Consider the following 14,223-nt stretch of genomic DNA (forward strand, 5'->3'; position numbering starts at 1 on the left):
ACATACGTGTTTTCGGCGTCCACCCAGGCTTGCTGTCTCCAACACCCATCGTCCTCACTCTAGCCTCTCTTTCTCCAACCATTGTGACAGACATCATGGGCGCAGATCCGGTCCTCGATAAGTCGGGCTTCCTGTGCATGTACATGTCGAACCACCCCGACACTCTGGTGTCGTACGTGCGGTACTGGGGCAAGGTCTCAGCGCAGGTGTCCAGTGCAAAGATGACGAGCATAGACACGAAGGTACGTTGGTTCGATCTCACTACTGTTCCGTCTCGTGCTTCCCCTATCACTCCGCGCGACTCTTCGCCCCTGTGTGAGGAGACGACGCTAATATACTGCCTGCTTTCGACAGGGCATGGACCTCACATACGAGGTCAAAGGCAGCTCGGAACCCAAGAAAGTTCGGGTTGTGTTCGACCCGCCTCTCGCGGGCTACGAGGAGGTCAAGCCACGGTTGATGGGCATGAAGAGCGAGGCGGAGGAGCAGCTCGGCATGGTGCGTCTTCCTGTCTTCCCACTACCTCTTCCCACCGCTGACCGACGCGCGTCGCGCATCTCCCCCGCCCCACTGGCATGCACCCACGCCCCCGCCGGTCCAATTCCCCATACCTACCCGTTGCTCCGCCATTCTCACCCTTCACACGCTCCCAATGCCCATCACCGCCCTGCGACTGCGACCGACCGCAGGTGCGCGCGCCGCAAGTGACCAAGTTCGGGTTCGACACGCCCTCGCTTCTCGCCACGCTCGGGATGATGTCGCTCCTCGTCTACTGCACCGCCGCGGACGCTCTCGCGCCCTCCTACTCGGAATACACGCCGTACTTCGCGTTCGGGAAAAGCGTACTCTCGTACCTGCCCTCGTGGACTCTGGTGGCCAGCTGGGGGGTCCTGGTCGTCGCCCACAGTCTTGAGGCGCTGTATGTGCTCAACTTGTGCCGCAGGCACCGAGCCGGCGTGGTTTTAGGGGTGAGTCCTTCGTCACCAGCACCCAGGTTTTCTGCATGAACCTGTGAGGTTGACGACGGTCGGTGATTGCAGGCGAAGTTCACGCTCGGCACGTTGTTCTTCGGCTTCCCATTCACTGTGGGCATGAGGCGGGAGATCCAGAGCGCGCGTATCGATAGCATCCTGAAGGGCCAGTGATGATTTACTACGCTTCTCGCGGAGAGGCGTTTGTTTTTCGCTTTCTATCGCTTTCATGTTGTGCTGTTGTACTCTATACGGTTGGTTCGCCCCTTGGAGTCTAAGTTTATGAAGCTGGAATATACGGAAGTTACGCGAGAGAGACAGCAATGACAACGGATAAGATTGCGAGGGAGGTATGGAGTTACAAATCTATTCGTACAAAACAAGAACGCACGCGTGCAAGATCCATGCTCAGTACCGGTAGCGAGTGGAATAGTCTAGCCAGCCTGCGTGAGCAAATGAATATAGTATCGCGGTAAACGATTACGCACCTTTCGGAGAGACAACAAGACCACGTCCCTTCGACGCACCGCGGTAGACGGTCTCAATGATGTCAATGAGCTGGTGGCGAAGCGGTCAAGCCAAGTACGACACGAGACTGACATGGCGACTCACTTCCTGTTTGTTATCCATAGCCCAGTTACTGGTACGAACAGGTCAGGGTGCGTCGCGGAATGGAAGTGGAGGAACACACATTTTGTTGTTGTTACCAGTACCGAGATCGATCATGATGTGCTTGTTCCTGGTATGCGCGAAGTTATTACGGTGAGGACAGAGAACAAAGGATGCCCCTCTTACCGGTAGAAGAACATGACAGTGCACGGGTCATACAGTTCATACATCTGGTACCGCATATAGTCAACGCTTCGCCCTCGCGACACCGCCGAAATCCCCCTTCTTGACAATCGACAAGGAGTCAAACATCGTGAATGACGCACCTTGTTAAAGTCAGGGACCTCCGTGATGTCGCAAAGGTAGATAACGGCGAAGTTCTGGACCTTGTCTGCGACTGCATACAGGGTCTCGTCCATTGTCATGCATTGGTTGTCCCAGTCATGGCCGAAGCGGATGACGACGACACGGTCCTCCTCGGATTTGATTGCTTCGTCAACATGCCAGCCAGAGGGGAGGTGGGGTAGGAAGTAAGACATCGAACAATGAGCTCACGGGCGGAGGGCGGTGAGTGGGGGTCGAAGGGAATGTGCGGACCGGCCCGAGGCGTCGGTATGTCCGGGTTCTGTTTGTCACTATTTGTTCGCATCCCCGCACCGCAGCGCGCCTTCCAGGCCGTTCTATAACTTCTTGATTACAACCGCCATCTCTCCTTCGTCAAATCCGCCAAAATGTCCGCAAGTACGGCCAACACGACCCGTCCGATTGTCTTCATGGATATCAACATCGGCGAAACTCCTGCGGGCCGTCTTAAATTGGAGCTCTTCAGCGATATTGTCCCCAAGTAAGTCCAAAGTCCATACTCTGTAGGAAACCACTACTTGCATAATCCGAGTTCAATCACGTATGCTATCAAGCATGCAATGCTATAGACATCAACGAGCTTCTGGCGGTCGTTGATCACCTTTTGCCTTTAGGACCGCGGAGAACTTCCGCCAACTTTGTACAGGTGAATACAGAGTGAATGCGCGCGCGCAGGGCTACAAGGGCGCGACCTTCCACCGGTGAGTGTCGAAGGCACGCATACTCGTTCGTTTGCTCATGCTTGCTGAGAGGCATTTGATATAGAGTGTGAGTAACTTCGCGCATATGAGCGTCTTCACAAGTATCTGATGATCCGTCAGAGTCCCGAACTTCATGTGCCAAGGTCGGTGGCTCCCTGTTCACATAGCTCTGGGTTGGTCTCAGCTTCTGCTCCAGGTGGCGATTTTCTAAAGCACGACGGAACCGGCTCGTTTTCCATCTACGGCGACAAGTTCCCTGTAAGCCGTATCTTCTGACGTCATGGTCCCATCATTTCCGCTGACATATGCATCATTAGGATGAGAACTTCAAGGAGAAGCACACGGGACCAGGGCTGCTCTCCATGGTACGCTATTTCGCGCAGCATGCCGAGCCACTGACCCTGACCATATCGCGGCAGGCGAACTCAGGGCCCAACACGAACGGGTGCCAGTTCTTCATCACGACCGCAAAGTGCGACTTCCTCGACGGAAAGCACGTCGTGTTCGGTCGTGTGATAGACGGGATGCTCACGCTCCGCAAGATCGAGAACGTTGCCACAGGGCCCAACAATCGGCCCAAGCTCACAGTGAAGATCGTCGGTACGTCTCGCCGCGTCTCGAATTGGGTGTCTGCGCTAACATCCTTGCAGAATGTGGGGAGATGTAACTGGTGTCTGTAGCATAGCATCTGTACCGTTGTGCGTATGTAGAACCGTGTTCCCGTACCCTTGTACTCCCCAGAACATATTTGCGTGCGAGATCAGCGAGCACGGCCCGGACGACGGCCTCGCCCGGGGATGTCCAGAAACGCGCGACGGGCGTGGCGGCCACGGGGGTCGCCGAGGACGATGGGTACTTATGTTCCGACGCGAGCGTGCCCCCTCCCCGCAGCCCCCCAAAAGGGAAGCATGACGTTCCCCCTCCGTTTCCTCCGCAACTGCCTCGCCGCCGCCCTCGTCGTCCCCATCTTCCTCTTCCCCACCGTCTTCTTCGCGCTCTCGCGCACCGTCCTCGCCCGGCTCGTGATGGAGAAGCCGCTCCCCAACCTCCCACCGCCACCACCGGCCTCTGCGTCCACCACCCCAGCCCGCGCGCGGCGGCCGTCGCAAGATCTCACCCTTACCATCGAGGCACGGGCACACATACACCGTTTCGTGACGCGCGTCGTCGAAGACGAGAGCGACATACGGGACCGGGACGGTTGGGCAGAGCGGATAGAGGCCTCGCTCGATGAGCTCGGGCGCGGGCTCGCACGAGGGGGCTGGCTTGCGGGGCTCCGCCACGCGCGCGGGGTGCGGAGGAAACACCACGAGGAGGAGGAGAAACGGCGGATAGAGGAGCAGGTGCGGAAGGAGAAGGAAGAGGAGGAGCGCGCCCGGAACAAGACCACTCGGGGTCGGCCGAGCCGGCTGAAGGAGCTCGTCGTCGAGGAGCAGGATGAGGACGAGGAGGAACCCACGGAGGAGGAGCGCAACGCCGCGCTGGATAAGTTGCGGGAGATCGCCTCGAAACCCCCGCCGCCGACTCCAAGACCAGGCCTGAAGCACCTCCTGCTCTCCGTGTCGGGGCCACCGCCATCGGAGCCTACGGAGGACATGGGGTTCAGGCTCGTACGTGCATCACCAAACTGTTCCTTCCGTGTCGACGAGTTTTGGCTTCCGCGGACGGTGATTAGTGTGGATGATACGGAACCAGTGGTGCTGTATGGATTGGATGAATGGGATGGTGAGTGTTCCTGTGTCTTGATTGCGCATTCGACAGCCAAATATCCCGAATATATGCGCACATATCCACTGCGAAATGTCGTTCGTCCAACGACTAACAAATGTTCTTCTCAGCGTGTCTATTATCTACCGACGACCCTCTTCAAATTGTCGGCGGCACTTTCGTACTCAAAGGTGTCCCATCCTTCTCGCAGTACATCGCGCTCACCAGAATTCTTCGCGTCACCGTCTATGCATACCTCTCCCTCCTCCTTGAGCAAGCCCTGTTCTCCAACTCAAGGGTCGAGATGCATTATCCCAAACCTACCATGCCGCACCTCCCTTCTTTCCCGACCACCGCAGAGCGGACGCCAACCTCGGACATCCGGGATAAGCACAAGCGCGATTCGGGTTCAGGCCTGTGGTCATTCCTTTCCAAGAAGACCGAGGAGATGTTACATAAGGCGTCCTCGCCCATCGGTCGTCGAGGTTCGGTGGACGCGGCGCTTGGTCAACGATTCCCGCGACATACCTCCCTCCCTCATGGCCCCGAGGGCGGCTTCCTTGCTCGGAGACTATCCCTTCTGTCATCCGTATCCTCACAAGCGCATCAAGACTCTTCCGAGGTTCAGAGCGTTCCACCCTACGCTATCACCGTTCGCCGCGTCGATTCATGGAAGGACCTCATGTCTACATCACCAGGCGTCGCCTTCCCTCCACCCAGGTTCCTGCAGGCCATCGCCAATCAAGAAACAAAGGACCCCACTCGTCGGTTAGTTGGAGACGAGCGGGCAGCGGTGACGAGTTTGTTGGGTTGGCACGGACGAGAATCGTCGGGCAGGGGCATGGTCGGCGTGGATGGCTTCGTGCGGCACCAAGGCCTCACCATTCTCTATTCCGAGCACGTCCCCAGCCTCGCGAATTCCCTCCTCTCCCCTCCACCTACTCCAAGCAAGACCGACACCGACACTTCCTCCGCGGAGACGCACTTTCCTCTCCGAGTCGCCTGCGCCGCTCATCGGCGGACCTGGTTGCACTTCCGGTACTACCGTCGCGGGAGACATTGGGACGAGTCGATCGGCGAGAAGATCATCCGATGGTGCACGACGGCGGACGACCCCTGCATACACCCAGACTGCCACTTCACACGGGCGGAGCACGATATGCGGTGGATCCATGCTGGAGTACGACTCATCGCGACGCTGAGCCCACCTTTGTCCTCGGAAGCGGCAACGTCAGACGAGAAGGTGCGCATGTGGCACACCTGCGCGGTCTGCGGAAAGGAGTCTCCGAAGCAGGTCATGCACGATGGCTCCTTGTACGTACCGCTCGACTCCGTTTGCGTTGAATGATGTTGATGGGGCGTTCTCTTAGCATGCTCTCGTTTGCGAAGTACCTCGAGCTCCTCATCTACTCGCCCGCCGTCCACTCCCTTGATCCTGCCCTCTGCGAACACACGATGCTCTCCAAGAAGCCGTGGCGCGAGACCGATTTGCCGATGCCGCCACAGCGTTTCAACATCATCAGACGGTTTTCATACAAGGGTTACACGGTGACATATACGCTTTCGGAGGTCAAGGACGTCCTGGAGGTCCGCGTACCACGATTGCAGATCCTCAGGCGCAAAGAGAAGAAGTCGTCTGACCCTGCGGCCGAACACAAGGGTGCTGGTGCTCCTGGAGATTCGCATCGTGCATTGCGTCGGGAGATCATGAAGTGGTGGCAGGGGATCGCAGAGCGTATGGACCAGCTAGTACGTCATTCTTCGTCACCCTTGCGGCGTCCATTCAACAGCGATGCAGGAGGACAAGTTCATAACGGATCATCCAAGCGCATTCCACAAATCCTTGCCTCGATTACCGTCCGAAGACATGTACGAAGAGGACACAGTATCGACGCCTGTTGGGAACTCACACCCACTACCTCCGCCGTCGACTCCATCGACCCCGAAGGCAACACCCGATGGCTCTGCCTTTCCTTTCAATACCACCACCCATAGCTCTGTGTTATCGTCAACAACACCTACCGCCACACCCGGAGCCGGTGCCTCGTCGGCGCTGGACGCGTGCAGCGTCACTGACACCGCGTCCACAAAGACGAACGAAGACGGAGACTCGTTGGAGCTCCTCTCGAGCTTGCGTTTCAAGTTCCAGCAAGCTGAGCAAGACCTCTACGCCGAGCTCTCGCACACATCTGAGCGGAACTTGAACGAAGTACGCCGCTTGTTCCTCACAGCTGCGAAGGGGGCAACTCGGCGACTCGATGCTTGGGAGAAGAAGCACTTGAACGAGCCGGTCTCTACCGACGTCCCCTTTGCACCAGAGCCGGAGTGGTGGGAGAGTGGGTGCCACGCAGTGCCTGGCGGGAGCGTTATTGTGCGCGAGAACGACTGGGGCAGCATCATCGCTTTCACTCTGAGGTGGGTGTATGCGCTTTTTCTCAAATTGCCGTGCCTCTTACAGCCTTACTACAGCACCAGCGACTACCAGCGAGAACTCGCGGCCATGACGGCCGGTAGTATCCGCAGCCCCGCTCCGTCTGGCCTTCCCTCGACCCCCGCCGCGGGTGCCCGCCCCTCGTTCTTCCGGGCCAGCGAGTCGTTCAGACGCCTCATGTCCGGGGAGTCCGCACCGATCCAACCGGATCCCGACCACGATGATGCAGGCTGGCACGAGCCCGAAACCTACTCCGCTGTCATCAGCCGGAAGGAGCACCCGCGCGACCCGGTGTCCCTTGCTTCTTTGCGAGACGTGCTGCGCCAGAAGGCTGGCTCCTTGGACTCCGGCTCGCCGTCGATGCTCCTCACCCCAGCTGGACTCGCAGGCGCTCGCTTGGCCGGTACGGAGACTCCGCGGGGCTCCGTGCGCGCGAAGGCTGCCGTCGAAATCTCGACCGCAGCTGCTGGTGGGCACGTCAGTGGCATGCCGGAGCCCGCGGAGGCGGCGGGCAAGATTTTGCACGATCTCGAGGCCGTCGCGAAGGCGAACTCATCCCGCTCGTCGCTCCCCTCGGTCGGTGCGTTCGAGGCGCACATTCATCGGCCGAAAGCGTCGTCGATCCTCGGCAGTGATGGCTCGACCGTCCAGGAGAACGTGAGCCGCTCCACCACGCCGCCTCCGCCAGTGCCGCCGAAGGAAGGCGGCGCCGATGTGGAGAGCAGCAGCACCCATGGCAGTACCGAGTCGCAGCCGCCGCCAACGCCCGTGAAGACGACAAGCATGTTCTCGACCGGGTTCAGCTCGCTCTCCAGTGCCGTCGGATACGTGCTCAAGCGCGGCGACGGCGTGCGGCCCGGCGTAGGGCCGCAGCACCACGCGCTGCTCTCCGTCGCGACAGACGCGCCAACGGTCGATGAGCGGCCGCACATCAAGTACGACTGGACGATCGGGAAACGGCTCCGGTTCAGCTGCACGGTGTACTACGCACGCCAGTTCGACCAGCTCCGGCGGCGGTGCGGGGTCGAGGACGTGTTTATGCAGAGCATGGCGCGGAGCGAGAACTGGGCCGCAGAGGGCGGGAAGAGCAAGTCGAACTTCTGGAAGACGACGGACAACCGGTTCATCATCAAGACCCTCGTCAATGCGTGGAATGTCGCGGATCTGTGAGTGCGGGAACTCTGCGCGTAGATAATTTCCACTGACTCTTGCTCGCTTTTAGTCAAGTCTTGATCGATCTTGGACCGTCGTACTTCAAGTACATCGATACGACTGCCACTCGCCCGACCGTGCTCGCAAAGCTGCTTGGGTTCTATACCGTCGAAATCCGCAACCTCGAGACTGGCACCACGCAGTCGAAGGCGGACTTGCTCGTCATGGAGAACTTGTTCTATGACAAGAAGATCTCCAAGACGTTCGACCTCAAGGGCATCCAGGGTCGGAAGGTCAAAGCTAGCGCCGGCGTGAACACCAAGACACTCTTCGACGGCGAATGGATCGAAGGTACGCGTTTTCAATGTCATGTCGCCGGACGGGTGCTTACTTGACCGTGTGGCACAGGACAACAACGTGCTCTGACGCTCGTGCAAGCTCATTCCAAAGTCGTCCTGCAAGAAGCCATCAAGGCGGACTGCGAGTTCCTCGCGAAGAGCAACATCATGGACTACAGCCTCTTGCTCGGCATCGACGAGGAGAACAAGGACATAGTTTGCGGCCTTGTTGACACTATTGGTACGTTTTTGACCTTGCCACTTACCTAGATAGACGATGCTCACATTGTGCAGGGAGTTACACCTTCGCCAAGACTCTCGAGTACAAGGCGAAGCAAGGTCTCAACTCTGGGAAGGAGGTCACCGTCGTACCTCCAAACGAGTATCAAGACCGTTTTGTTACCTCGATGGATGATTACTTCCTCGCGTGTCCAGGTGTGTAACTTATGGCGCGTACATCAACTGTTGTCACTGACCGCGGCCTTCTTGCAGATAAATGGTCGCGCCCGCTAGACAACGTGTCGATACCCAGCGATTATAGGGAGCTCCCGAGTGTGCTGTGAACGCTGCTCCCTTTAACGCCCACACGGAGTAGATTGTAACGATCAGCTGCCCCCTGTCTTTTCCTCGGTTTTTCAAGCGTCATCATGAAAGGAAAGTGTAAAGAAGTGGATGTTTATTGTTGTTTAATCCCGGACGACGGATCACAGTTGTAGGAGTGGCTGCATTGATTTTGTTACGATACACACGCGCTCACCTTCATATCTCAGGACTGCTAGAGCTTGTTGCACCATACTTGTCACAGATATTACGCATTATTCAGGACCAGCTCGCATCACATGACGAACCCCCCAACTTCTCGCACTGTAATTACATCGTTCTTGCCTGGCAATTTCAGACGGTGTCAGGGAAGCCCGGGTATCGGTCTTCCGATGCTCATGACTTCGTCATTTCATCTCGGAGTTGTGCCCGCGGTCTGACAAAGGCCGACCCCGAGATCTCACGCGAATTGGGAACTCTACACACAGTGACAGAGATATAAAGTGCGAGAATGATAGGGCTTTGAAGGCAAGTCGCAGCATCTCGTCGTACAACACCTCAATGTCAGACCCCAAGCCATTGTTCGTCGTTCTTGGTGTTGGAAATGGTCAAGGTAAGTCAACGTCTTGTTCTGCATATTGAAGAAGACTCAGTCATTCCTGTACAGGAACCGGTGGGGCTACAGCGTGCGTGTTTTTCTGGCTATTGACACGCTTACTTTTGTGTAGACATTTGACATATCACTTCTGAGCAGCCGTCTCTTCGCAAAACAAGGTTACCGTGTAGCGCTCATGGGCCGCGACCCGGAACGCCTCCAGAAGTTTGCCAACGAGCTCAATGCGAGCGGCGGAGAGGTGCGCTTCAACTCCATCCACTCCCCACCGACCTCACGCCCTCGCGTTCCCAGGCGGCCGCGTTCCCTGCCGCGTCTTACGGCTTCGAGGACGTCCTCGCGGCCTTCGCCCTCATCCTCACATACGCCTGGCCGTCGGGCGGACCGTCGGAGCTGCGCGTCGCGCTGCACAACGCCGGGTACGCCGGACCGCGCAAAGGCCTCATGGACGTCACCGCTGCGCAGCTGCACGACCTGGCGGAGGTGAACGTGCACGCCGCGTTCGCGTTCGCCCGTGCGTCGATCGAGGCGTTCCGCACGAACGCGCTCGATGCGCGCGGCAAGCGCGGCACGCTGCTCTTCACGGGCGCGACGGGCAGCCTGCGCGGGAACACGACGACGGCGGCGTTCAGCGCGGGCAAGTTCGCGCTGCGGAGCTTGAGCCAGAGCCTGAACAAGGAGTTCGGGAAGGAGAACATTCATGTGAGTCGCGTACGCGCGGGCACAACGTACGGGCTGAAGCTGATGGGCGCCGATCTCTAGGTTGCGCATGTGCGTGTGTTCGGGATTGGATGCTCGACGGTTCGCTGACGATGACGTTCCCTGATGTTCAAGGTTGTCTGCGACGGTCGTAAGTTGTTCTTCAATCATTTTTTGTGTGTGCAAGGGGGCTAACGACGGCACCTCAGCGATCATGACCGACCTCCAGCTGGAGCGCTTGCCCAAGGAGTTCACCAAGGACTGGGGAACCAACGCTGACATACGCTTGAGCGCAGCTAGCATTGCTGATGTATGCTCGTCGTGTCGCGTGTTTTTGAGAAACATCCCCGCTGACATCACCCACAGGCCTATTGGTACTTGACCAACCAGGATCGCTCAGCCTGGACATGGGAGCTCGATGGTGAGTTAAAAGCACACAATTTTGGGATCGTGCTGACTGTGCATCGCAGTTCGCTCGGCTCATGAGAAGTGGTAGACGCAATGTGTATGAATGCTTTTGAAACAGATATCGATTACCACAATGTGAATAAGGACCGAAAGCGGTTCTGGGTGTGTATTCTTTTGCAATATAACTCATGCTATACCGGGCCAGAGCAGCCGCCAATGTTTCGATCGTCTTCAGCGGCACTGAACCATCTGACCAGCGTGACCCTACGTCATGCAGACCGAGTCTCTGATTAAAGGCGGGCACGGCATATCCCGCCACCACTGCTGCGGCTCCCCGACATCTGCGAGGCTCTAGGACTGTAGAATGGATCCGCATAGTCGCCCGTTCACTGCTTGGATAACTGTGAAATCAATGAAGTCCTCGCCACGGGCATGAACGTTTGGACGTCCATCTGTGTCGAGTCTTCCATTCTCTTTCCGCCCATCGGCGCCCCCTCTGAACACACGTCATCATCCACTCACTGTGCACGCTTCCATTCGGCGCACAACCTCCCAGCTCTCGCCTCACAATTAATCGCGATCGGAGGCTCAAATGCTTAGATCGCGGAGCGAAGCTCGATCGAGACCGAAGCGGAGCAGACACCCATCAGCACACCGGGGGGCCGCGGACTCCCCTCCGCGAAAGACGGCCTCCAAGGAGCCGCGGAGACTCCTGTTGCCAACCTTTTGACAGATACGTTGACGCTCGGGGAGGCGGCGCGATCACTATGGTCTTTGCGTACGACTGTGCTATTCCGGAATACGAACACTGCGATAACCCTGGGGGAGATACAGCTACATAGAGATACAGTGCGGTGGGAGGCGTGGGAGGGGAGTGTGGAAAGCGAAAGGGATAACGATACTGGATGAGATGAGGACTCACGAACCAGAGAACACAAGAAAGGGACCTGAAATCGCACCAGACTACCAGAAAAAGGGCGACATAGCGGAGGGGGTAACATAGCGGAGTGGGTGGGGGAATAGGGATCTAACGATATAGCGCACGACTTGAAGCGTCCATACAGCACTGGGGTCGAAGGGATGGAAGGTGGAAAGCACGCGTGGTGCGGCGCGGCGTGCCGTGCCTATGCTCTAAAGCATGTCGACGCCCGTGAACATCTACACCGACATCGACGGCTCCGGCGCGTACGCGCCCATCTCGGACCCCATCGCGAACTGAGACGGGCCCATGTCGAGAGCCCAATGCGCATCCCCAGGCACCAAGCTCGAGCTCGAGGAGACGACCACATCCGACCGGTCGCGCCCGTCCTCGAAGAATGAGCTCGGCCAGGGCGCGGTCGATATCGCCCGCGGCGGCGGGAGGTCCGAGAACGACGACGACGACGCGTGCTGATACGGCCCCGGTGCGAACGCAGGCATGTACGGCTGGAACTCCGACGTTTCGGCCTGCTCCTGGACCGCGCCGTCGTAGACGCCGCTCTGGGCGAGCTGTGCCGGGTGCTCGTGCGAGTGGGAGCGGGAGCCTGTGAGCGCGCTGAGCTGGAAGTGAGAGCCGGAGGACGACGTGTGCATGGATACGGGCACGGAGACGGGCGTGGGCATGTGCGACGGGACCTGCGCCTGAAGGTACGACGCAGTGGACGGGTCGGTGGGATAGTGCGCCGGCCTGTGCGGAGCGTGTCAGCCTCGTTGGCAAGTGCGGGCGGCGAGACGCGAGTGGTCGAGGACTGCGAATGGAGCGAGCCACTTACGTTTGAGCCATGGCATACTGAGCGGCCGCCTGGGCGTATTCGTGTGGAGGCGCGGCGTGGGCGTACGGGTCTGCGTTGGCAGGCATAAACGCGTAGCTCTCGGTGATCTCGCCCGGGATCATCGCGAAGGAGGCGCAGTTGCGCATGTTGGCCTGCATGTACGCCGAGTGCACTTCGTCCAGGGAGTGTGCGGGGTAGAAGTCGTGCGCCGGGAGCGTGGGGGCGGAATGACCGACGTTTGAGGCCGGACGCGGTGCGCTCTGAAGCGCGGCAAACGTGGCAGCGCGACGGCGCGCGGCCTGGTCGAGGACGAGCCCCGACGGGTCGAACGACGGCGGGGAAGGCGCGGGGGTGCCGCCCGACGAAGACGGGCCCGAGTGTGCTTGGAAATCCACTGCGAACGGCGGCGGCATCGCGGCCGGCGACTGAGAGGAGCGCGCGGGCGACGGCGGCTGACTCCACGTGAGGGAGGTGGGCTCGCCCTGCGGGGGACTACAGGAGAAGCTCCCTGCGGACGTCCCGTCGCTGCTCCTCGAATCGGACCTGGCGGATGGCGGGGGGCGGGCTTTGTGGTGGTGCCTGCGGGCGCTGTGGGCACCGCGATTCGCCTTGTTCGGGCCGCGCGGCCGGGGTGCTTCGTAGATGCAGTCAAGTCCGCGGACCTCGCAATAGTCGCACTCACGACCTCCGGTGCACTGAAAAGAGAGAGAAGCGCTCGCCGTCAGGGAGGGAGATGCGAAGGGGAAGTGATGGCCATGCGCACCCTGATTTTCCTGAACCTGCACTTGTTGCACGCGCGCGCGATACGCTCTCGGCGCCCGCTCAGAGCCGTGGAGGGGCCCGTGCCAGCGTGGAACACACCCAGATGAGTCCGGTTGTTCAGCGAGGATCCCGAGGCGGCCTGTTGCTGCATCGAGGGGTGCGTAGGTTCGATGGTGGTACTCGAGCTTCCAGCGAAGGGGTTGTGGGTGTATGAGGGCATCGTTGGCCACGGGTGTGCCGTGGCCGTATGCGACGAGGAAGGAGAGATGAAAGAGCGAGGGGTCTGCGCTACGGGATCGTATGGGTGTGGCGAAGTGGCGAGACCGGGCAGGAAGCATTGCGCAGTGAGGTATTGCTGCTGCCCCGCAACGACGCCAGCAGGATACTGTGGCGACTGGGGCATGGAAGCGACCTCTTGGTCCGAGTACCAGGTGTCGAGGTCGAGATCAGCGCTGGTGATCGAGGAGTAGCTTGAAGAAGACTGGGGTGCGGTGGCGAGCGAGAGCGAGGCTGACGGGAGGGGTGCAGAGGGGAAGGCGTTGAACTTCTCGTCGAAAGAAGTGGGATGCATGATGAATGAGGGGTGGGTGATGAAGGGAGTGGAGGCCAGACGCGACCGCTTTTATGCGGGAGAGTGAGAGAAACGAGGAGGCGGAGGTCATACATCCGCAACTCCTGAAATGCCTCGGAGGCTGACCCGGTGTATTGATCGAGCCCAAGACTTCCTGATTGAGAAAACCCTGTTTCAGCGCGCTCGGTCAAAGAAAAACCTGCGATCGGCGTACTGCTACGTGAAGTCATTGCTCTCTAATTCTTGGCTTTCGCGCCAATGCTTCAATCGATGTTTTGGTGTCGCCGACGCCAGGCGGATGGACTCATCCAAGTCGCAGTACGAGTGCATAATGAAGACATTCGCTGGTGGTAAAATAGTCAGGAGAAAATCCGAACCAACCAGTGCCTTGCTTGCAAATGAAGGGGCAAGTAGTAAGTACCGGCGCATGTCGGCAAACAGAGAGCTGCGCACATGTGGTCTAGCGCTTGCTCCCTCCAAGTCTCTTCATCTCTAGCAAGCAGTGTCGGACCTGCATCGGACGGAGATTGGGCGCGGGAGGAGGTGACGCTGCTGGTGGTGCTGAGGCAAGCGCGGCGTAAGGCGCTGCGGGAGGGGCGCCGGGGCA

General features: G+C 59.0%; 6 protein-coding genes across 6 annotated transcripts; 4 read left to right on the top strand and 2 right to left on the bottom strand.

Annotated features, from left to right (window-relative positions):
• Positions 1-95: 95 nt before the first annotated feature.
• BXZ73DRAFT_54196 (uncharacterized protein) lies at positions 96-1,145 on the top strand (the record flags this gene model as incomplete). Its single annotated transcript, XM_048021127.1, has 4 exons — positions 96-242; positions 355-498; positions 690-968; positions 1,041-1,145. The coding sequence occupies 4 exons, from the start codon at positions 96-98 to the stop codon at positions 1,143-1,145; spliced, it is 675 nt and encodes a 224-aa protein (XP_047873018.1).
• A 234-nt stretch (positions 1,146-1,379) lies between these two features.
• BXZ73DRAFT_54243 (mitosis protein DIM1-domain-containing protein) lies at positions 1,380-2,119 on the bottom strand (the record flags this gene model as incomplete). Its single annotated transcript, XM_048021139.1, has 6 exons — positions 1,380-1,405; positions 1,460-1,529; positions 1,584-1,611; positions 1,663-1,710; positions 1,767-1,810; positions 1,907-2,119. The coding sequence occupies 6 exons, from the start codon at positions 2,117-2,119 to the stop codon at positions 1,380-1,382; spliced, it is 429 nt and encodes a 142-aa protein (XP_047873019.1).
• Positions 2,120-2,311: 192 nt separating this feature from the next.
• On the top strand, positions 2,312-3,311 carry BXZ73DRAFT_92595 (cyclophilin-like domain-containing protein; the record flags this gene model as incomplete). The annotated part of the gene is made up of 7 exons (XM_048026413.1): positions 2,312-2,424; positions 2,558-2,644; positions 2,765-2,787; positions 2,841-2,902; positions 2,962-3,009; positions 3,064-3,244; positions 3,295-3,311. 7 exons carry the CDS (start codon positions 2,312-2,314, stop codon positions 3,309-3,311), a joined length of 531 nt encoding a protein of 176 aa, XP_047873020.1.
• Positions 3,312-3,669: 358 nt separating this feature from the next.
• On the top strand, positions 3,670-8,835 carry BXZ73DRAFT_92596 (uncharacterized protein; the record flags this gene model as incomplete). The annotated part of the gene is made up of 9 exons (XM_048026414.1): positions 3,670-4,369; positions 4,483-5,665; positions 5,722-6,100; positions 6,150-6,766; positions 6,821-7,948; positions 8,005-8,285; positions 8,343-8,513; positions 8,567-8,707; positions 8,765-8,835. 9 exons carry the CDS (start codon positions 3,670-3,672, stop codon positions 8,833-8,835), a joined length of 4,671 nt encoding a protein of 1,556 aa, XP_047873021.1.
• A 538-nt stretch (positions 8,836-9,373) lies between these two features.
• On the top strand, positions 9,374-10,620 carry BXZ73DRAFT_106127 (NAD(P)-binding protein; the record flags this gene model as incomplete). The annotated part of the gene is made up of 9 exons (XM_048016509.1): positions 9,374-9,425; positions 9,480-9,498; positions 9,567-9,666; positions 9,720-10,127; positions 10,188-10,196; positions 10,260-10,275; positions 10,334-10,434; positions 10,491-10,545; positions 10,595-10,620. 9 exons carry the CDS (start codon positions 9,374-9,376, stop codon positions 10,618-10,620), a joined length of 786 nt encoding a protein of 261 aa, XP_047873022.1.
• Positions 10,621-11,128: 508 nt separating this feature from the next.
• BXZ73DRAFT_81309 (uncharacterized protein) lies at positions 11,129-13,616 on the bottom strand (the record flags this gene model as incomplete). Its single annotated transcript, XM_048023481.1, has 5 exons — positions 11,129-11,366; positions 11,455-11,495; positions 11,697-12,198; positions 12,284-12,978; positions 13,047-13,616. 5 exons carry the CDS (start codon positions 13,614-13,616, stop codon positions 11,129-11,131), a joined length of 2,046 nt encoding a protein of 681 aa, XP_047873023.1.
• Positions 13,617-14,223: the final 607 nt, after the last annotated feature.

Source organism: Epithele typhae (genome assembly GCF_022376455.1).
Source record: "Epithele typhae strain CBS 203.58 chromosome Unknown BXZ73scaffold_77, whole genome shotgun sequence".
Taxonomy (NCBI): domain Eukaryota; kingdom Fungi; phylum Basidiomycota; class Agaricomycetes; order Polyporales; family Epitheliaceae; genus Epithele; species Epithele typhae.